Raw genomic sequence first — 22,826 nt, 5'->3', positions numbered from 1 at the left:
TGGCCAGGCACGTGGCTCATGCCTGTAATCCCAGCACTTTGAGAGGCCAAGGTGGGTGGATCACTTGAGGGTAGGAGTTCGTGGCAAAACCCTGTCTCTACTGAAAATACAAAAATTAACTGGGTGTGGTGGTATGCACCTGTAGTCCCAGCTACTCCAGACGCTAAGGCACGAGAATCTCATGAACCCAAGAGGTGGAGGCTGCAGTAAGCTGAGATTGCACCACTGTACGCCAGCCTGGGCAACAAAGCGAGACCCTGTTTCAAAAAAAAAAAAAAAAAAAGAAGTAATGCTATAAGTAAATGGTAGTGACATTTCTTTATTCATCCTATTTTATCAATATAGTAATCCACTTAACAATGTTTCTATAATCTCTTTCCTGTACTGACACAACAGTGAAAGTAAGAATCAGAAGGCTTTAGAAGCAGGAAGAAGATGGTGTCCTCCTTTTACTCGGCAGCAATAAAATAGAAAAAGAAAGTTCCATCAATACATGAAAGTTCTTGGCTAGGAAGACTCTTTTTTTGTGAGGATCATGTATATATTATGTAGGTGTTCGATACTGTTTTACTAGCTGTTAAAAAATACAAACAGACCAGGTTCGGTGGCTCATGCCTGTAATCCCAGCACTTTGGGAGGCGAAGGCAGGTGGATCACCTGAGGTTAGGAGTTCGAGACCAGCCTGGCCAATATGGTAAAATCCCAGCTCTACTAGAAATACAAAAATTAGCTGGGTGTGGTGGTGCATGCCTGTAGTCCTAGCTACTTGGGAAGCTGAGGCAGGAGAATCGCTTGAACCTGGGAGGTGGAGGTTGCAGTGAGCTGAGATTGCGCCACTGCACTCCAGCCTGGGCGTCAGAGCGAGACTCCGTCTCAAAAAAAACACAACAAAACAAACAAGAAAAAAACAAACCCAAACATACTCAACTGTTTCATTTACTTTTATTAAACATTTGATGATTAGTATTTGCATGAAGTTTAATTTGAGGTATTTACCAAATTAGCATTGGGTTGTTCCTTTCTTTGTTGTGTATTGTGTTTTAGTTTAATTCAGGATTCTGGTTGAGAAAGAAGGCAGTTCATGAGCAATCTAGTGGTTCAGAGAAGAGAAAGTCTTTGAGTAATGTAAGAAATGATAGTGAATAGGGAAGAGAGAATAAAAAGTATTTTAAGGCAATATTCACGTGAAGAACAAAAGTTACTAAAAAATAACATTAGAGGCCCGGTGCAGTGGCTCACACCTATAATTCCAGTGCTTTGGGAGGCCGAGGCGGGAGAATTGTTTGAGGACAGGAGTTTGAGACCAGCTTGAGCTATGAGCAAGATAACTAGACACCTACCCCCAACCCCTCCTCACCCCCACCTGCCAGTCCTATCGCTACAAAAAAAGAAGAAAAAAGGTGTTTTAATTAGCCAGGCATGGTGGTGCATGCCCCTAGTCCCAGCTACTTGGGAGACTGGCAGGAGTGTTGCTTGAGCCCAGGAGTTTGAGGCTGCAGTGGGCTGTGATCGTATATGAGCTATGCTATTGCATTTCAACCTGGGTGACAGAGCGAGACCTTGTCTCTTAAAACAAGAAAAATTAATAATAATAACATAGAGGGAAAATTTATAAGGACAACAATTTTTACATTATTGATGTTAGGGTTGAGGTGCCAAATAAGTCTTCTGTAATAGAAGATCATTTTCTAAGTGGAAAAAGTATTTTTCTGTTTAATTTGCAGAAACGTTGCTTTCAACTTGAGTGTTATTTGGAAGGCCAAGTTCTTATGGGTAGGGGCATTTGGGAAGCACTCCTGGGAATAGAGTCTAGCAGTGGAATTCAGAAGTCTATCAATAATTCAGGTAGAGGAGTGTGAGAGTATGAGAATAAAGATTGTAAATGATGAGTTGGCTGGAAATGATAAACCTAGTCTGGGGCCGGGCGCAGTGGCTCACGCCTGTAATCCCAGCACTTTGGGAGGCCGAGGTGGGCGGATCACCTGAGGTCAGGTGTTTGAGACCAGCCTGGCCAACATGGCAAGACACCATCTCTACTAAAAATACAAAAATTAGCCAGGCATGGTGGTGTGTGCCTGTAATCCCAGCTACTTGGGAGGCTGAGGTGGGAGGATCCCTTGAGCCCAGGAGGCACATTGCACCACTGCACTCCAGCCTTGGTGACGGAGCGAGACTCTCTAAAAAAAAAAAAAGGGATTGTAAATGGTAAATAATTTATGGCTCATGGCTTTATGGCTTAGGCATTTTCAAACTGGCACATGACTTTTCCCCAAATAATTCTGTTCTAAATTTGAGGAAACTGGGTTTACCTATGAAAAATCTGGAAAACTACTCATGATTTCTTCTGTGATTCTGAGTGAAAATAATAGTAAAAATATTTTGGAGTTTTTAAGTTTTACTAATTTTCAGGAACTTGAAGAATGAATCTTCTTATTTAATCCCATGATTAAATCTCTGACTTAAAAATAAAGACAATTTATTTTTGATCTTTAAACAAACAAACAAACAAATAGAGTTCATACCCAGATCTTGGTTTCTAAACAGCATTCTTCAATACAAAGAACCAGAGCTCCTTTGAAGAATGATTAGGGCTGAGCCAGAGAAAAGACAGGATGAGCAAGGAGACCTTGTAGTGCTGGAAAGCAAAGAAGTACTTATAAAAAAAAAAGTGGAGTTTGGGGGGCCATGTCAAAAAGACGCAGGTCTGACCTGCAGGAGCTACCAGTCACCAAAACTGCAATGATTTGAGCAATAAAATAAATCACAATAGTATTGGAACATAACCCAAAGAATAAAACAAATGCCTGTGAGTCTAATCTGATATAAATAAATGAATAAATAAATACACTTTGGGAGGCCAAGGTGGGTAGATCACTTGAGATCAGGAGTTCGAGACCAACCTGGCCAACATGGTGAAACCCTGTCTCTACTAAAAATACAAAAATTAGCTGGGTGTGGTGGTGGGCGCCTGTAATACCAGCTACTCAGGAGGCTGAGGCAGGAGAATAATTTGAACCTGGGAGGTGGAGATTGCAGTGAGCCGAGATTGTGCCACTGCACTCCAGCCTGGGCAACAGAGTGAGACTCTGTCTCAAAAAAAAAAAAAAAAAAAAGAGTAAATGAGAAGGAACAAGTCTTCCTTACAGAAGAATTTTGATTAATAAATATAGGAGGACTGTATAGAGTGGTTCACACATGTAATCCCAGCACTTTGGGAGGCTGAGGTAGGAGGATTGCTTGAGGCCAGGAGTTTGAGACTGGCATAGACAAAGTGAGACTCCATCTCTGCAAAACTAGAAATGAAAAATTAGCTGGGTGTGGTAGCAGACACCTGTAGTCCTACCTACAAGGGAGGTTGAAGTGGGAGCATCGCTTGAGCCTATGAGTTTGAGGCTGCAGTGACCTATGATTGCACCACTGCATTCCAGTATGAGTGACAGAGACCCTGTCTCAAAAAATAAAAATAAATAAAATAAAGAATGGGAAAAATAAATAACCATTAGAATACCACATAATACTTGCTGCAAGGTCTACAAATGATTGCTAAAATTAGGTGAAATGTTAAGAAGAAACAGAATATTTGCATAGTCTCAAAGAATCTCCCCCAAAATATTTATCAATTACTATGATGATTTTGACATATGTCAGCAAAGTCTGTGTTATTCCTGCCACTGGAAGGTGGAACTTAATTCTCCCCTTGAATGTGGGCTAGACTTAGTGACTCACTTCTAACAAATTGAGGAAAGGAAGGAAAAAATAGTAACTTTATAGTGGAGTAAATGGCAGACATCACTTGACCCAAATCATCACATTGATATCACTGGTAGTAAGTCATATTGATATCACATACCCCCTGATATGAAGCTAAGAGAAATACAGTTTGCCTCTGTGATATTCTTCCCCCAAATCCATAACCCTAGTCTTCAAAAGTGTCAGGGTCATGAAAGACAAGACTGAGAAACTGTCACAAATTGAAGGAGACTAAGGAGGTATAACAACTAAATGCAACATGGTATCTTGGATTGAATCCTGGAACAGAAAAAGGACATTAGTGGAACAACTGGTGAGATTTAGATAGTAGTTTAGTGAATAGTATTGTGCTGATGTTCATTTCTTAGTTTTAATAAGTATATCATGGTTATGTCAGATGTCAGTATTAGAAAAAGCAGGGGAAGGCTGGGCACGGTGGCTCATGTCTGTAATCCCAGCACTTTGGGAGGCCAAGGCGGGCAAATCACCTGAGGTCAGGAGTTCAAGACCAGCCTGACCGACATGGTGAAACCCCGTTTCTACTAAAAATACAAAAATCAGTTGGGCGTGGTGGTGGGCACCTGTAATCCCAGCTATTTGGGAGGCTGAGGCAGGAGAATTGCTTGAACCCAGGAGGTGGAGGTTGCAGTGAGCCGAGATTGTGCCATTGCACTTCAGCCTGGGCAACAAGAGTGAAACTCCGTCTCAAAAAAAAAAAAAAAAGCGGGGAAAAAGGGAACTCTGCTTTTTCCAATTCTTATTTATTTATTTAGACAGGGTCTTGCTCTGCTGCCCAGACTGGAGTGCAGTGGCATGATCCTAGCAGCCTCAAATTCATGGCCTTAAGCAGTCTTCTCACCTCAGCCTCCCAATTAGCTAGGACTACAGATCCATGCCACCACGCCTGGCCAATTTTTAATATTTTTTGTAGAGACAGAGTCTTGTTTGTTGTGTTACCCAGGCTGGTCTTGAACTCCTGGCCTCAAGCAGTCATATCACCTCAGCCTCCCAAAGTGTTGGGATTCTAGGTGTGAGCCACCATGCTCGGCCTCTTTCCATTCTCAGGTAAATCTCAAGTTACTTAAAAGCAAAGAGTTTCTTCAAAAGTCGTAATACATCACCTGTAGCCCTGTAGGCATTACAAAATAAATAAATAATATACTTTTAAAATAAAATGTTTAAAGGAAAAGAGACCCCAAAGGTGGGGCTTCACTTTAAAGAAAATTTAGTGTGTGTTATGCTGAACATTAAGGTATTGGACAACATTTTTGTTTGATTCTTAGCAAGCTTAGTAGGAGTTAAGGCTTGCTAGATTTTTAAGGATGACAAATAGCGAAGTCATACTATTTCTTCATTTGAAATGATGAACTGCCTTGGATAGTAAAGTTAAGTGTGTTTGTAGCAGCATGTGTTAGATGATCTCTGAGTATTTCAAATAGAATGAAAAGTTTTCATTGAAGCTCTAGGGTTTCGGTTTAAATTATTTGTTTTCTTTCCCCAGATATAAAGACCTGATGCCACATGATTTGGCTAGAGCAGCACTTACGTAAGTAAATGCAGTTTCATTTCCATTCTTATTTCGTTAAGGGCACTTTCTCCAGTTTTTACACACAAAATAGCAATTTGTTCTTATTTTCACCATCTGTACTACACAAATTTAAGCAGCTTATGAATATCATCAATCTTTATTTTGCAGGCTTAACAGTATCTTAGCATGACAGTATATTTTAATGCTATCCTAGCTAGCCACAGGACTCGATTGATCAGCCTAAACACAATACATATATTTGGTGATTGCCTTAGGAACTTGTATAAGGGTAGCTGAACAGATTATGTAGATATTTACCTAGAAAGAATCCTAAAAGACACCTGAAGATTCATGTGCAAACCAAGTAAAAATCTAAAATTAGATGCAGTTAAATAAGATTGGGCTGGATGAATAATTTGGTGAGAGTCATGAAATGTGTTGCTGTTTCTGGGATAAAGTAACATGTAAGGCATTATCTCATTCATTTTCCATTGACACTTTGCCTTTGTGTCTTCAACCAACCACAGCTCTTTCTTAGTTTGGAGAAACCCTTCAGTTGACCTTTCTGTCCATTCTAACTCTGTTTTTTTTTCTTCTCTTCCTGCAAGACCTCAAGCATGAGTGAAACGGCGGTTGTTTCTGTTTCCTTACTATCAGTTTCCTCTAATTGTATAATCATTATTTCCATTCTCCCTTTGTTTTACAGAAACCATACTTTAGAACCTTCTCTTAATAATGGTTTTGTGATTGCTAAATGTACTGATCTTTTCTCAGTCCACTGTCTCTGTACTTTGTAGCACTTGACACTGTAAGCTATACTCACCTGTCTTCTATTGACTTCTTAGTAATATGCCTTTATGATTTTTCTTCTGTATTCTGACTGACTCTTTTCTACCTTAAAAAAAAACTGGGCCATGCACGGCATTTCATGCCTGTAGTCCCAGCACTTTGGGAGGCCGAGGTGGGTGGATCACCTGAGGTCAGGAGTTTGAGACCAGCCTGACCAACATGAAGAAACCGTCTCTACTAAAAATACAAAATTAGCCAGGCATAGTGGTGCATGCCTGTAATCCCAGCTACTTGGAAGGCTGAGGCAGGAGAATCCCTTGAACCTGAGAGACAGAGGTTGCAGTGAGCCGAAATCACGCCATTGCACTGGGCAACAAGAATGAAACTCCATCTCAAAACACACACACACACACACACACACACACACACACACACACACACCCATGAAACTCCATCTCAAAACACACACACACCAAAAAACTGGATCTCTCCCTCTTTCTCTTTTTGAAAGGCATTTTGCAAGTTTTATTCCTTAGAGCTTTGCATTTCTCTGTATGCATATTTTCCTTTTAAAAATCTCATCTACCAGCTGGACATGGTTTCTCACACCTATATTCCCAGCACTTGAGAAACCAAGGCAGGAAGGTCAAGGTAGGAGGATTTTTTGAGCCCAGGAGTTTGAGACCAGCCTAAGCAACATAGCAAGACTCCATCTCTATGAAAAAATTTTTAAAAATTAACCAAGCAAGAATTACTTTGGCTCAGGAGTTGAAAGTTGCAATGAGCTATGATCCCACTACTATACTCCAGGCAGGGCAATACAGCAAGACTTTGTCTCAAAAAAAAAAAAAATTTTTTTAAATTTTTGATTTATTTTTTTCTGGATGGAGTCTCACTCTGTCCAAGGCTGGAGTACAGTGGCTTGATCATAGCTCACTGCAACCTCGAAGCCTCCCAAGTAGCTGGAACTATAGGCGTGAGCCAATATATCTAACCCTCTTTTAGTTTTTTTAATTGATAAGGACTTAAAGATTTTTACTTATTTATTTCATTATAGCCAAGTTTAGTCATTACTCATTTTGAAGCTCAGCTTATTTCACATTTTATCTGGCACTCCTTCAAGTTGACTCCAGTGTGCCTTTTGTTTTTTAGTATAATACTGGTTGTTGATATATAATTTGCATGTAATAAAGTGCACAGATTATAAGTGTATAGTTTGATGAGTTTTGACAAATGTGTATACCCCATGTTCCTGTTTTTGATATGGTCCCATTTGTCCTTTTTTTTTTCTTTGACACGGAGTTTCACTCTTGTTGCCCAAGTTGGAGTGCAATGGCACGATCTCTGCTCACTGCAGCCTCCACCTCCCAGGTTCAAGCAATTCTCCTGCCTCAGCCTCCTGAGTAGCTGGGATTACAGGCACACGCCACCAGGCCCAGCTAATTTTTTTTTGTATTTTTAGTAGAGACGGGGTTTTGTCATGTTAGCCAGGCTGGTCTCGAAGTCCTGACCTCAAGTGATCCACCTGCCTCGGCCTCCCAAAGTGCTAGGATTACAGGCTTGAGCCACTGTGCCCGCCTGATGTTGTCCCATTTATCTTTGAGTGCTTCCTTACTTTTGGCACAAAAAAGATGGAGATTCATTTTGTACTTTCCTTTGGACCTGGTATCAGTCATTTCCTAAAAAACCTTTTGTCCCTTTAATGGGGAATGGCATTTAGAAACCTAGTCTGGGGCTGGGTGCAGTGGCTCACGCCTGTAATCCCAGCACTTTGGGAGGCCAAGGCTGGTGGATCACTTGTAGTCAGGAGTCCAAGACAAGCCTGGCTAACATGATGAAACCCTGTTTCTATTAAAAATACAAAAATTAGCCAGGCGTCATCAGGCGCTTGTAGCCCCAGCTACTCGGGAGGCTGAGGCAGGAGAATCGCTTAAACCCAGGAGGTGGAGGTTGCAGTGAGCCGAGATTGTGCCAGTACACTCCAACCTGGGTGAAAGAGCGAGACTCTTGTCTCAAAAAAAAAAAAAAAAAAGTCTGGGTTCAGGGAGTGCTCATTCCTACTGGAGTGTTATTGTGTCTAGTTTCTATTCATGGGCACAACTAGAATGTATATATTATTTCAATTATTTGTTGATATTGATATTTCAAACTAAAATTTAACATACCCAGAACTTTTTTTTTAATTTATTTTTTTAATAGTTTGAAGGGAGACTTTGTTTTATCTCTTTGATTGAATATTTGTCTCTCTTTTTTACTGAAACTTTGGTTTCTACTAACATTAATTAATTTATAGGTTTCTTATCTATTTTATCCTATTCCAAATTATTTTTTATTTTTCTCTAACTTCTCATTACCAATTGAGCATCAAATGTTGACTTTAAAATCACTCTTTCATTCATTTCTTCTTTGAGAAGGTGCCAAATGCTTGTCAAATTAAAAGATACAATCTCTGTCCTTTCAAATTCAAGGCTAACCTTTTTTTTTTGTTTTTTTGGAGATGGAGTCTCACTCTGTTGCCCAGGCTGGAGTGCAGTGGCACCATCTCGGCTCACTGCAAGCTCCGCCTTCCGGGTTCACGCCATTCTCCTGCCTCAGCCTCCCGAGTAGCTGGGACTACAGGCGCACGCCACTATGCCCGGCTAATTTTTTTTGTATTTTTAGTAGAGAAGGGGTTTCACCATGTTGGCCAGGATGGTCTCAATCTCCTGACTTCGTGATCCGCCCATCTCGGCCTCCCAAAGTGCTGGGATTACAGGCGTGAGCCACCGTGCCCGGCAAGGCTAACCTTTTTTAAGGAGCACAGTGTTTTGTGTGATGATCTCTGGCACTGCCTTGATGTGTGAAATGTTTCTTTGCTTTGGATTTCTACTTCCAGGGGTTTGTTGCATCGGACCAGTGTCCCTAAGGAAGTAGTTGATTATATCATCTTTGGCACAGTTATTCAGGAAGTGAAAACAAGCAATGTGGCTAGAGAGGTGAGTAAAACAAACTTTATGTTGTTTAAAGAGTGATAGTAGAATCACTTTGAATTTCAATTAATAGAAGTTACTTTATAAAAGCCTTTAATATCTATTTAGTTACATTTGACCTAAAATGTGATTTTACAGCTTGGGTAATGTGTTATTTAATATGTAAAAGAATTCTAATATAAATCAAATGACATACACAATATGTAAAAGAATTCTAATATAAATCAAGTGACATATACTATATTAGTGTATATTCATACTTTACTGTAAATCAAATAAATTTTTTGAGCTGGTTTAGGACATTGTCGCTTGTGTTAGGAAAATAGAGATCAGCAAAGTGCGGCTGATAGTATTTTTAGTAATGTTAGATATCATGGCTTCCAGTTAATTTAAAATTTCAACATTTTGCAGAGAACTAATTTCATAACTTGGTTTTTGTTAGCTGGAAGTAGCCTTGCTTACTCATTTGTTCCCATCGACTAGATGGCACGTAAGGCAGTTTGGCTTTTTAAAAACTATTTCACAGAAGTTTACTTTTGCCCTAGTTGGCATAGCTCCATGTAGTGTCGATTGAGCAACCAAGATAATGACAGGCCTTGGAACTTCTAGGACGTGTCCTACAGCAAGTCCAAACACGTCTTCTGGGCTGTTTCAATTTGAAAGCGATTGTTTGGATGAAGTTGGCACCAAAAGACATTTCGTTGTGCTCAGCATTTTCCCTAGTTCCGGTCTGTGCTTGCCATATTGTTGAGTTCAGTATAGTTGTGAGGGTAATAACTTCTATCACTGTCGACTGAGAGACAAAGGCAAATAAGCAGGACTGAAAGTATTTGTTCTGTTCCACCTCTGTACCTGTCAGAAATGTTAAAACTGCTGAAGACCTGGCATGACTGAAGCCGACAAAGATCAACTGTGTGCTGTTGAGGGACAGGAAGGAATTAACAACAGGAAGAGATTTTATTTCCCCTCTGAAATTTTTTGTTTTTCCTTGAACCTTGACATTTCTGAATGTTTCAAATATGACAATTTTGTGAATACATCAAGCTGCTCATAATACATTTTCAACTTTTATATTCTGAAAATAACCAAGTGACTCTTATAAGAGCACTCAAGATGTAAATAGTAAAATTTTTTGCTCTTTTCTCCTCTTGCTCAGCTTTTTATCCCCCTCTTTCTTCCTTCTCCTCCTCAAAAATAAATAAATAAATAAATATAAATACATGTTTCCATTTTCTCTGTAATTCAGTTCTTTTTTTCCCTAAAACTAAAGCCATAATGTTTTTCTCTGAATTTTTTCCTGGAAATTTTACATCCATATGCAGATCTCAGCTATTGATTGACAGGAGGTAGATTCCCTCTGCCTGCCCTGTTCTAAAAGCTGTATTGCAGCCTAAAAGCTAACATAATTTCCAGCCAAAGAATTTCTTAGGCTCTATTGCCTGTATTAACAATGTTAGTATAGTATAGTAAAAGGCTTCTGGTGTTGCTGTGAACCTGACTTTGTTGAAAGGTTCAGCATATTTCCCTGTTCTCCAACTTAGAGGCATCTTCCTCCTTTTCCCTTAGTGCCCTGAGAGCTATTCAAACTTTCAATAGAAGTGTATGGACAAGGGTCACCAATAGCCACCTCTATTTAAAGCTCCTTCAGTCCTGAGAGTCATCTAGGGCCAAGGGCAACACATACTAGAAAGGCCCTTGTGAGAATCAAGCCATTGCAACCTAATGCCCCTTTTACACTTGCCCCACTGCAGAGCTCTTCTCTCCTGCCCCCCTGAGATACTTACGTCTCTCTTCCTTTTGGATTGGTTTATGCTGAGAGGCTGATGCGCAGGTGCCCGGCAGACGTTCTCAACAAAGCAGGTTGGGCATTTAGTATCAGGCCTACCTGGAAAGACCAGAATGAAGTCATGTTGCAGATACATCACTGTAACACATTTCTCTTTCTATAGATGATGGTAAATAGCATAAAAGTAAATAAGTATAAAGGTAAAAATCAGTTAAGAGACATTGAATCTCTAATTGAGACTTTGGAAACATTTATTTTACTAAGTTATAGGAGAGTTTGCATTCTGAGGATAATTAGTTTTGGAAAAGAGTACTAAAAATGAATTCCCTATAATGGGATCCAGTATTTCATAGTAAATAGTGTGTGGGTGTGTATGTGGAGGGAAATCTGGAAGCTTTATTTCTAAAGTAAAACTTTAATATTATAAAAATAAGTATTTTACAGTTGCACCTATGCATTAATTATTTACATAAACAAAAATGGGATCAGACATTGATTGGTTTTTGGCAGCATAATTTCCCCCAATAAATAGTATAATAAAATTATAGATGTCCTCATTTCATGTTTGACTTTCACTGTGCCATTATAATAGAGGCCGTTTTTACAAGATTAATGATGACCTCAGTTTTTCTTAAAGCCGCTCAGATGACAAATTATTCTCTCTGTATCACCTATTATGCCATCATCCTGGCCACTTGTTAACTGGTCTGACCCTTACTTGTTCACAGGCTCACTTGTAACTCAGGCAATTCTCCAGTTTCTTTCATTGAGTTGAGCTTCTGTATAGTTGGCAAGTTTTCCAGTTCATGTTTGCATTGGGTCTGCAGTGTGCTAACCAAAGTATCAGATGGTCAGTAAGAGAGAACAGTTGGCCGTGAGCAGAAAGATAGGTGTAAAGCAAATAGGGTCTTGAGTGGGAACTCTGTTTATGAATGGTCAGTTCTTTAGAAATCATTTTCATGTTTAATCACTTTTGCTTTGCTGCTAAGCTTTGTGACTGATCATGAGACCTGATAACACAGATTGTGAAGACTCCAACCCATAATATATGTCATCATCATTTCACCAACTGTCTTTAATAGGTTCCTTTAAGTATATTTGAACATTAAACAAGTTAAAATCAAATTATATATTGATATCCTTGAAGACCCTGAGCAAAGCATCGATAAGAAATTAGGTGGGTTAGAAGAGTATTATAGCCTCGTGTCTGCACTAGAAACCAGCCAGCAGGAATTTTGCATATACCTGTCAATTAATGGCATGATTAAATATTAGTAAACCATTTCTGTGATAGGCTTAATTTTATTTTAAATATTGCTCTGGAGAATTTTAAACTGAAACCCTTTTCAGATGACCATAAAGATTAGTGTTCAAAGCATCATTTACATGATGCCCTTCCCTTAGAGTGATCATTTCATTCACTGTATTTCCTGAAGGCTGCCCTTGGAGCTGGCTTCTCTGACAAGACTCCTGCTCACACTGTCACCATGGCTTGTATCTCTGCCAACCAAGCCATGACCACAGGTATGTTTAAATGGAAGCAGACGGTACATGTTAATTTTCCTCCTTTGTCTTTTACTTGATTATAAAAATGTACTTTTTTTTTTTTTTTTTTTAAACAGAATCTCACTCTGTCACTCGGGCTGCAGTGCATTGGCACCATCGTAGCTCACTGCAGGCTCAAACTCTTGAACTCAGGAGATCCTCCTGCCTTAGGATCCCAAGTAGCTGGGTCTACAGGCACTCCACCACACCCAGCTAATTTTTCAGTTTTCTGTGGAGACAGGATCTCGCCATGTTGCCCAGGCTGGTCTTACACCTCTGGCCTCAAGTGATCCTTCTACCTCAACCTCCAAAGTGCTGGGATTACAGGCATGAGCCACCAAGCTCATCCCAAAAAGTACTCTTAGGAGAAGTGATAGATTAGCACAGATCTCTACTTGTGTTTTTTAAAAAGAAAGGTCAAGTTTAAAATTTGGGAGTTCTAACCATAGTTAACCTCTCTTTTTGCTCTCCATACCTGAGGGATGTTACCATTGGCGTGGTTCCTCTGTGAATAATGTGGCTGGCTGCAGCAGGGATTATCAAATGGAGGAGTATATCTCTAGGAAGGTACTTCAGCATCTGAAGCATGAGTAAATAGTTTACAACCTGCCAGGCTTTCAACCTAGTGCTTCAGATATGATATTTTCCCACAAAGATATGGTCTTCCTTCCTTCACCACTACCATACTTGTAAATCATTGCTTTAGATGGCACAGCTCTTTCCTTCACTTTCTTCCCGCATCCTTGGCATTTTTATAAATCATTGAAAATTCCCCTAACAAATTTTAACAAAATTACGGGGTATTTTGTAGCATCAGCCCGTAGTGTGAAGAGACAGGAAATCTGAAAGATTTAGTAATCATATGCTCATCTAGTAACATCAAGGCCCAGGTGGGCAGCCCACCTCATATGTGGCAGGGAATGATGCCTGTGACTGGGGGTGTTCACCACTCTAGGCAGCATGTGACCAACTCCTGGTTAGAGAAACAGAATAGGCTCAGCGCGGTGGCTCACGCCTGTAATCCCAACACTTTGGGAGGCCAAGGTGGGCGGATCACGAGGTCAGGAGATCGAGAACATCCTGGCTAACACAGAGAAACCCTGTCTCTACTAAAAATACAAAAAAAAAAATTAGCCAGGCATGGTGGTAGGCGCCTGTAGTCCCAGCTACTTGGGAGGCTGAGGCAGGAGAATGGCGTGAACCCGGGAGGCGGAGCTTGCAATGAGCCAGGATCGCACCACTGCACTCCAGCCTGGGAGACAGAGCGAGACTCCGTCTCAAAAAAGAAAAAAAGAGAATAGTGGCCATAAGGAGAGAGGGGGCCTGCCTTACATTTTAACAGCTGGAATTTCTCTGCTTTGTAGCAGAAGTTAACATTCTCTTTATAAGATAAAAAAAAATTTCTTAAAACTAAAGCTGGGAGCGCATAAATATGCAAGATGTTCTGGTTTGGAATAATGATTTGTTCAAGAGTTGGTCCAATGGATATTTCTAGAAGTTGATGTCCATATGGCAGGAATGAAAACTTGTTTTTCTCTAACGTGTTGAATGTGTTTTTAGTCATTTAAAACAATTACCTTAATTCTTCTGAAAAGTTGAAAACTTTAATTACAGATGTTGTACAAAGCTGATAACTGTTATTCAGCCTTTTAATCAAGAAGCTTAAATTGGAATGGTATGTTATTTTCTGTAAAAGATATTCATGAAGTATAACCTGTGCCTTGTAGGCGTTGGCTTGATTGCTTCTGGCCAGTGTGATGTGATCGTGGCAGGTGGTGTTGAGTTGATGTCCGATATCCCTATTCGTCACTCAAGGAAAATGAGAAAACTGATGCTTGATCTCAATAAGGCCAAATCTATGGGCCAGCGACTGTCTTTAATCTCTAAATTCCGATTGAATTTCCTAGCACCTGAGGTAAGGCTTGTGTTTGCAGGGCATCCCACTGCAGAGATTTAGAATTAGGTATGGCAATGTGGACTCTGCTATGCTGTAGTAGGTGTAGATTCTGTAGTTACAGGAAAGGGTTATTTGGTAAAGTTGAAAAAAAAACATAGTGGGTAGAAAACTTTAATTTGTGAGCCCTCTTTAGAGATCCTCTGCTGACAAAGAACTTCCCTTGTCTTGGTCTTGATTGATTAATGGTAAACAAATAGATTTTAACTTTTCCAAATAACACAGAACAATCCTAGGTGTTGGAATAACACCTGTTAACAGTGTACCTGCTTCTCGGATATCTCCTTTCCCAGCTTCCTGCGGTTGCTGAGTTCTCCACCAGTGAGACCATGGGCCACTCTGCAGACCGACTGGCTGCCGCCTTTGCTGTTTCTCGGCTGGAACAGGATGAATACGCACTGCGCTCTCACAGTCTGGCCAAGAAGGCACAGGATGAGGGACTCCTTTCTGATGTCGTACCCTTCAGAGTACCAGGTAAAATGAAATGCTTCATGACACTAATTAGGGAGTTCTGAATTGCTCCTAAAACTCAAAAAAATCCCAAGTGATTTTTCAATAAGTATGTTGGTTCTGTTTCCAAAGTATTCAGTCTTTATTCTTAAGTATGGATGCAAATTTTGATTTATGTTGTAACAATAGGTAAACATTTTTTTAAAGTTTCTATAAGAGTGTCCTTTTAAGGTCTGAGCACTAATCTCAGCACTTTGGGAGGCTGAGGCAGGAGGATCACTTGAGGCCAGGAGTTAAGACCAACCTGGTCAACAGAGTGAGACTTCATCTCTAATTAAGAAAAAAAAAAGAAAAACAAACAGAGTCTCCTTTTAGATCTTGCTGATATATTTTAGTTCTTACCTACATGCCTGTTTTTAAAATTCCTGAATCGTCTGACTTCTGTATAGAATAACCAACTGTGAATGAATGTCTTAAGAAATAGGATGTCCTATTTTTAGTAAAGCATTTAGATGATTTCCCAATTGTCTTTTAAGACTTTAGTTTAAAATGTGATAATATGATAATTATAAAACACTTTCCTTCTAGTGAATAGGTAAGGTTTACATTTCATTTGTTTTTGTAATTTTTAAAGCATATTTCTCTGGAGAAGATATATAAGGCTTATAGTTCCAAAGAGGTAAAAAAAATTCATTTTTTTAATAGGAAAAGATACAGTTACCAAAGATAATGGCATTCGTCCTTCCTCACTGGAGCAGATGGCCAAACTAAAACCTGCATTCATCAAGCCCTACGGCACAGTGACAGCTGCAAATTCTTCTTTCTTGGTAACTGTCAATGCTATTTGTATTTAGTAGTGACTTTTCTATTTCTGTACTCTCTGTAGAAAAGCCTAATATAAATTTTTTTGTGTGTGTTATGAATAGAGGGTAAAAATATAGTTATTCATTTTAATGTGAAAGTGGAGTCATAAAAAAAAAAATGGAATCATGGTTTTAAGGCCCGAGAAGTCACCTAATCCAGCCACCATTCTGCTACAAAAGCTCTTTTCTTCAGACACTTAACCAGTCAGAAAACTTCTATTGCTTATGGTGGGCCCTGGAAATGAAAAGAATAGACAATTGCAATATAGTGAGATGCTGTGATGGCTGTAAGCATAGGCTTAGGCTTAGGTCTAACCCCTGACACAGATCGGGGGATAGTCGGAGAGTCTTCTTGAAAGAGGTAACACTTGAGCAGCAAATCTTGAAGGAAAAGTGAGGGCTAACTCAGAAAGGATTTTAAAAGGCATTCCAGGCCAGGTGCAGTGGCTCACGCCTGTAATCCCAGCACTTTGGGAGGCTGAGGCAGGCAGATCACCTGAGGTCAAGAGTTCGAGACCAGCCTGGCCAACATGGAGAAACCCCATCTCTACTAAAACTACAAAATTAGCCAGGTGTGGTGGCACATGGCCTGTAATCCTAGCTACTCGGGAGGCTGAGGCAAGAGAATTGCTTGAACCCGGGAGGCGCGGAGGTTGCAGTGAGCCGAGATTGCACCATTGCACTCCAGCCTGGGCAACAAGAGTGAAACTCATCTCAAAAAAAAAAAAAAAAAAAAAAAAAAAAAAAAAAAAAAAAAGGCATTCTGTACAAAGGGAACAGCAAATGCAAAATCAAGGAAGTATGAGAGCAAGGAGTTCTTTGGGGGAAAAGTTAGGTTGGAGCATAAGGTATGAACTGGGAAGTCGTAGAAAACAAGGAAAAGCAGGCAGAAAGAGTAACAGGATACCTCTTCCAGCTCTGATTGTTAGAAAACTGCTTTACTAGGCCCGGGTGCGGTGGCTCATGCCTGTAATCCCAGCACTTTGGGAGGCCAAGACAGACGGATCACGAGGTCAGGAGATGGAGACCATCCCGGCTAACACTGTGAAACCCCGTCTCTACTAAAAATACAAAAAAATTAGCCGGGCGTGGTGGCGGGTGCCTGTAGTCCCAGCTACTCGGGAGGCTGAGGCAGGAGAATGGCGTGAACCCGGGAGGCAGAGCTTGCAGTGGGCTGAGATCAAGCCACTGCACTCCAGCCTGGGCAACAGAGCAAGACTCCGTCTCAAAAAAGAAAAATAAAAATAAACTGCTTTACACTGACACCAATATTATTTTCTTATAAGCATCATGGAACAAATCTGCCACTGTTTGGTGTGTGTGTGTGTGTGTGTGTGTGTGTGTGTGTGTGTGTGTGTGTATGTGTTTAACTTATCAACATGTAGCTTCATATCCTTCCTTGCTTTTCTGACTCCTCAGTTAAACATCTTTATTGATTCTGCTGCTGCTTGTAAGATGTGATTTCTCTTCTCTTACCACCTTGGATATAGTCTTCTGGATATAGGCCATCTGGTCAGTTTCTTTTACAATGTAACTCTCCTACCTGGCCATAAAGTCTTGAAAACATAGGCAGATGTTTGACATATTTGCCCATGGTAAATGACTAATTAATGCCTGCTCTTGATAGGCTGGGGGAGTGGACTCTAGAGTAGTTCCAACAGTGTGGAACACCACCCTGTTAATCCCAGGTGGTGAAGAGCTGGTTAGGTTGGTCATTTGCAAAACCAAATTGGATGATAGAGCCGTGTGGCATGGAGTACACATGTCAGATCTGCATCCTTTTGATTACTTCCAGGGTATGCTAAAGGTCCAGGTTTATTTAGTGAGAATCAGAGACAAATCATCAGAGGTGACACATCACAATACATGGATTTTGGGGACTGCATTAATGCCCCACATTCATTGCAATTTTGCACAATGGCACACTGAACCTGTTAGTAATGTAATGTCTGTAAACCATTTATTCCAAATGGTCACCTGCGCCTCCAGACGTTATGGACACCCTATTGGTGGCTACACAGTCTCTTCAGGGTTGCCGAGTTATAAAAATATGACAGAATATGGTAGAACTTATTTTGATTTTACAAATTATGAAGAATAGTTTCCTCTTCTTTGGAATTCTAGACTTTTTGGGGGAGCTTTTCTTTTTCGAAGTATGGTAAGGACGTTTTTTCAGTAGTACTTCTTTGTCCTCCAGCTTCTCGGTTGTCACTTGGGAAGAAATGTATGGGGTGTATCCAAAGAGGGAAGATTGTGGTTCTAATGTCCTCAGCTGGTTCTCCCATTGATTTGCTCGTTATAGAATATATAAGTAGAATAAAATGACCTATAAGCCATGGGCAGAAAGCAGCTGAGAAACAGCCCAGAAAATGTAAAAATAAATAAGAGCTATGTTTATTTTGGTTAATATTTTGTGCCAGAAACTAAAAACTTTGGCTTAAATAAGTATTTATTATGAGCACTTCTTTCTTTTTTTCTTTTTCTTTCTTTTTTTTTTTTTTTGAGACAGAGTCTCGCTCTGTCACCCAGGCTGGAGTGCAATGGGGTGATCACAGCTCACTGCAACCTCCACCTCCCAGGTTCAAGTGATTCTCCTGCCTCAGCCTCCCGAGTAGCTGGGACTACAGGTGTGTGCCACCACACCTGGCTAAGTTTTTGTATTTTTAGTAGAGATGCGGTTTACCGTGTTAGCCAGGTTGGTCTTGATCACCTGCCTCATGATCTGCCCACCTCAGCCTCCCAGAGTTCTGGGATTATAGGCATGAGCCATCACGCCTTGCCATGAGCATTTATTTCTAAACTTACCTCTTCTGTTGATTCATTTTGATTATTATGATACTTTTGAACAGCCTTCTCTACCCTCATCCTTCAAAAATTAGTCTGTGTGTGTATGTTTGAATTATGATTTAATGATGGATACAGCGAAGTAAGTGTTGTTATACAGAATCACTGTATAAGTCTAATGAGTTAATAGATTCAGGTACAGAACATATAAGCTGGCTGGAGAAAGACCTCCAGATAGGCTGAAGAATTTTAACATTGTGCTGGTTAACATTTCAGACTGATGGCGCATCTGCAATGTTGATTATGGCAGAGGAAAAGGCTTTGGCCATGGGTTATAAGCCGAAGGCATATTTGAGGTAAAGTAAATGTTCAAACGAATCATCTCTGATTTCTTTATTACCAGAGCTTACCTCTCTATTTTTTTACCTAGGGATTTTATGTATGTGTCTCAGGATCCAAAAGATCAACTGTTACTCGGGTAGGTAGCTGTTTGTATCCTTGGACTATAATCACAAATATTTGATTGCCCACGTTTTATTATACTGGTTAATAAATGGTTAACACTGGTTTATTATTTATTTATTTATTTATTACACTGGTTTGAGAGTATATTAAGCCCTGAGTTCATAATTGGTTTATGTGGTGGTTTTTTTTTTTTTTTTTTTAAATAATAGTAATCTGGCCAGGCACAGTGGCTCACACCTGTAATCCCAGCACTTTGGGAGGCCAAGGTGGGCAGATCACAAGGTCAGGAGATTGAGACCATCCTGGCTAACACGGTGAAGCCCTGTCTCTACTAAAAATACAAAAAAATTAGCCGGGTGTGGTGGTGGACGCCTGTAGTCCCAGCTACTCGGGAGGCTGAGGCAGGAGAATGACGTGAACCTGGGGGGCGGAGCTTGCAGTGAGCCAAGGTCGCACCACTGCACTCCAGCCTGGGCGACAGAGTGGGACTCTGTCTCAAAAAAATAAATAAATAAATAAAATAATAGTAATCCTTTCCATTGGTATATCATTTTACAGTTTTGGATTATTTTCCATTTTTTTCCTTTAAGTTTTACATATATATATGGATGCACACAACTTACATTCTTTTTCATGAAGTTATCGTAGGCATTTTTTCATATGGCTACACACCCTGCTACACAATCTTCGTAATACAGCCTTTTATAAAAGCCTCTGCATGTTTAGACTCCGTTCTGCTCCCTCACAAGGCTGTAGCCTCACTGGCCTCCACTGTGATGTTCACATCAGTCAAGCCCTTTCCTTTGCCTTGCTCTTTGAACTCTGTTCTTCAGTTCTTCATGTTATTAGCTTGTCCTTATCCCTCATTGTTTATTTATTATCAATTTCTCTGACTCTGCAACATAATAAGGGTAGAGGGCATGTCTGTACAGTTTCATTATTTTATCTTTAACATTTAATTAATCAGTACAGAAAAACCAAAGAATGAGTGAAAAGACAGAGTACCTATGTTAAACTCAGTTTGGGGAATACGAAGAAGCTCTTAGTTTAAAAATTAAAGTTTTAAGATATTACTTATTTTTTCTTTTCAGGCCAACATATGCTACTCCAAAAGTTCTAGAAAAGGCAGGATTAACCATGAATGATATTGATGCTTTTGAATTTCATGAAGCTTTCTCGGTAAGTCATTTGAAAGACACATATGAAGGGACTATAGTCATAAAAAATGTCGTCCATATTTGTGGGAGAGAGCAAGGCATGGTTTATGATGTGAGTAGAGCAGGAGTGGACCTATATATTTTAAGTACTGACTCACACTGCTGGGAGGTGCCTGAGGGGAGGGAAGGAATGGCCATACAGTGTTGGAGAACATACCAAATTGTTTCTTTAGGAAATTCTCATTGAAAACTGATACAAAGATTTGTTCAACTTTACTTTTTTTTTTTTGAGACAGAGTCTTGCTCTCTTGCCCCCTCTGGAGTGCAGTGGCGTGATCTCAGCTCACTGCAACCTCCGCCTTCTGGGTTCAAGCAATTTTCTTGTCTCAGCCTCTCGAGTAGCTGGGATTGCAGGTGCCTGCTACCATGCCTGACTCATTTTTTAAATATTTTTAATAGAGATGGGGTTTCACCATATTGGTCAGGCTGGTCTTGAACTCCTGACCTCAGATGATCCACCCACCTCAGCCTCTCAAAGTGCTGGGATTACAGATGTGAGCCACTGCGCCCGTCCAATTTGCTCAACTTTAAAGCATACCTACAAGTTGTTAAACTTTCACAAACCGTGCCCATAAGAAAGCGTAGAGGAACATGAATAACAAGGTTCTTATTCAATTATTTTCTCCTCCAGGGTCAGATTTTGGCAAATTTTAAAGCCATGGATTCTGATTGGTTTGCAGAAAACTACATGGGTAGAAAAACCAAGGTGAGTTTCTGATTTTAAAAAATGCTTGAATTTTCAAACGCGTTAATAATTGGATCTTAGTTACCTGTTCTTAAGAATATGAAGGAAAAGCTTCTCTTTCTTTTGAAGAATTTTGTCTTTCATTAAAGATATTTATTTCTTAGTGTAAAGATAGAAATTCTTGTTTCATTAAATATATTTATTTCTTAGTTTAAAAACAGAAATTAGCAAAATTAAAATTCTGTGTTATCTTTTGTTCCTTGCATTCTGGCATTAGATGAAAAATAAATGGACTCCTGACTTTTAATATTGACCTAGACTTACTTTCTTTTGCAGTAAAATTATTTGTAATATGTCTGACGTTCGGTATTTTCCTTTATCCCTCTTACTTCATAGTACTAAGAGCCTGGCTTGATTCTGATCTTAAGTAAACTTATCTTTACATTTGTGTCTTTGTGGGAGCCAGGTTGGATTGCCTCCTTTGGAGAAGTTTAATAACTGGGGTGGATCTCTGTCTCTGGGACACCCATTTGGAGCCACTGGCTGCAGGTTGGTCATGGCAGCTGCCAACAGATTACGGAAAGAAGGAGGCCAGTATGGCTTAGTGGCTGCCTGCGCAGCTGGAGGGCAGGTACGTTACAGTGGTGTCATAGGACCTTCCAGAGAGTCATTTTCTTGGAATGACTAGAATGTATGATTTAGTTTGAAACCTTCTTAAAGCAATATTTTTGATGACACGGGGGTGGGGAGTGGGGAGGGATAACAGCTTTAATTCTGATAATACTTTTTGTTTTTTGGGTTTTTTTTTTTGAGACAGAGTCTTGCTCTGTTGCCCAGGTTAGAATGCAGTGGTCATATCTTAGCTCACTGCAACCGCCACTTCCTGGATTCAGGTGATTCTCGTTCCTCAGCCTCCCGAGTAGTTTAGATTACAGGCGTGCACCACCGTGTGCAGTTAATTTTTGTATTTTTAGTAGAGACAAGGTTTCGCCATGTTAGCCAGGCTGGTCTCGAATTCCAGACTTCAAGTGATCCACCCACCTTGACCTCCCAAAGTGCTGTGATTATAGGCATGAGCCACCATGCCCTGCCATAATTCTGGTAATTCTTTGGAAGGAAACTGCTATTTAAACCCAAGCTATTTTTCCCGAATATAATGTTTATTTTTTACTTATAAATATATGCTGATTATGAAAATTGTGGAATATATGAAAAGTATATGGAAAAAGTTAGAGTCATCTATAATCTCCCCATCAGACATTATCATTATTAACATCTTGATATATTTTCTTCTTTAATAATAAACTTTTATTTATCTAGTCACCGTTAAGACTTTATGAAATCTCTCCAAGAGAGAAACTGTCTTTCTAGAGAACTGAATTATACCTTAACTGGGGAGTTAATTTACTTCTGGATAACTTACTCCTGTTCAGCTGGGGAAGTATATTGTTGACAGATTTTTTTCCTTTCTACTTCGCTTGCATTACAGACCCAACTTCCTGACTGCTGTAGCATCTCACTCTAGGAATAAAATCCAAAAGGAAGATCGTAGTTTGTTTTTTGTTTGTTTGTTTTTTGAGACAGAGTCTTGCTCTGTCCCCCAGGCTGGAGTGCAGTAGCCCCATCTCGGCTCACTGCAACCTCTGCCTCCCAGGTTCAAGCAATTCTCCTGTCTCAGCCTCCTGAGTATCTGGGATTACAGGTGCTCACCACCAAGCCCAGGTAATTTTTTTGTATTTTTAGTAGAGATGGGGTTTCACCGTATTGGCCAGACTGGTCTCGAACTCCTGATCTCAGGTGATCCGCCTGCTTCAGCCTCCCAAAATGCTGGGATTACAGGCATGAGTCACTGCGCCTGCCCTGTTTTTTTTTTTTTTTTTTTTTTTAATTACAATGTGAACAGATTTTCTCTTCCTCTAGATTACAGAAACTTCCTGTTCCTGATCAAAATGAATAAATATGTAAAAGCATAAACAGGCCGGGCGCAGTGGCTCACACCTGTAATCCCAACAGTTTGGGAGGTTGAGGCGGGTGGATCACT

The 22,826-nt window shown here is 40.0% G+C and overlaps 1 protein-coding gene across 14 annotated transcripts in view; it reads left to right on the top strand.

Moving 5' to 3' along the window:
• The window catches only part of HADHB (hydroxyacyl-CoA dehydrogenase trifunctional multienzyme complex subunit beta), a 55,166-nt gene that overhangs the window by 28,941 nt on the left and 3,399 nt on the right, over window positions 1-22,826 (top strand). For 11 of the 14 annotated variants that reach the window (XM_028831894.2, XM_077959965.1, XM_077959966.1 and 8 more), the window contains 11 exons: window positions 5,252-5,296; window positions 8,943-9,042; window positions 12,259-12,346; window positions 14,095-14,282; window positions 14,615-14,795; window positions 15,477-15,598; window positions 18,695-18,774; window positions 18,849-18,896; window positions 19,975-20,062; window positions 20,732-20,806; window positions 21,252-21,416. In XM_028831894.2, coding sequence (XP_028687727.1) covers window positions 5,252-5,296; window positions 8,943-9,042; window positions 12,259-12,346; window positions 14,095-14,282; window positions 14,615-14,795; window positions 15,477-15,598; window positions 18,695-18,774; window positions 18,849-18,896; window positions 19,975-20,062; window positions 20,732-20,806; window positions 21,252-21,416 — 1,180 coding nt within the window. Of the gene's footprint in view, window positions 1-5,216; window positions 5,297-8,942; window positions 9,043-12,258; window positions 12,347-14,094; window positions 14,283-14,614; window positions 14,796-15,476; window positions 15,599-18,694; window positions 18,775-18,848; window positions 18,897-19,974; window positions 20,124-20,703; window positions 20,807-21,251; window positions 21,417-22,826 lie in introns of all 14 variants that reach the window. The other 3 variants (XM_077959961.1, XM_077959971.1, XM_077959968.1) reach the window with 3 other exon arrangements.

This window comes from Macaca mulatta, chromosome 13 (genome assembly GCF_049350105.2).
Source record: "Macaca mulatta isolate MMU2019108-1 chromosome 13, T2T-MMU8v2.0, whole genome shotgun sequence".
NCBI classification, from domain to species: domain Eukaryota; kingdom Metazoa; phylum Chordata; class Mammalia; order Primates; family Cercopithecidae; genus Macaca; species Macaca mulatta.
The sequence above is the reverse complement of the archived record's forward strand: the minus strand, read 5'-3'. Positions and strand labels throughout refer to the sequence as shown.